General features: G+C 37.5%; 1 protein-coding gene across 2 annotated transcripts in view; it reads right to left on the bottom strand.

Annotated features, from left to right (window-relative positions):
- Positions 1-56: 56 nt before the first annotated feature.
- LOC112160318 (UDP-glucuronosyltransferase 2A2-like) overlaps positions 57-301 on the bottom strand; it is a 9,219-nt gene continuing 8,974 nt past the window's right edge. For both annotated transcript variants that reach the window (XM_036211181.1, XM_036211183.1), the window contains one exon: positions 57-281. In XM_036211181.1, coding sequence (XP_036067074.1) covers positions 112-281 — 170 coding nt within the window. In that variant the 3' untranslated portion in view covers positions 57-111. The remainder of the gene's footprint in view (positions 282-301) is intronic.

Raw genomic sequence — 301 nt, 5'->3', positions numbered from 1 at the left:
ACTACTTTTCAAAGTCAAACATTTAAGCACAGTACAAACAAACATCAGTTCATAGATGTTTACGAATGAATAGTTCACTTTGGATTAAAGTTTAACAACTATTTTATTATCCTACTCCTTTTTCTGTTTTCTTTTAAAACACAGTCTGAAACAGAACCAGAGTAAACCAAAGGTTAAGAACATCAGAAGCCCAGCAGCTGTTAGTAGAAACATCATGACATCCACAGAGTGGTAGGAGTACCAGGGCAGCTTGTAGGACTCTGTTCTCAGGTGAGCAGCTCCTTTGTGTCTCATGACAAAC

The sequence above is a fragment of the Oryzias melastigma genome, linkage group LG3 (assembly GCF_002922805.2).
Source record: "Oryzias melastigma strain HK-1 linkage group LG3, ASM292280v2, whole genome shotgun sequence".
Taxonomy (NCBI): Eukaryota; Metazoa; Chordata; class Actinopteri; order Beloniformes; family Adrianichthyidae; genus Oryzias; species Oryzias melastigma.
This window is presented reverse-complemented; position numbering and strand designations above follow the sequence as displayed.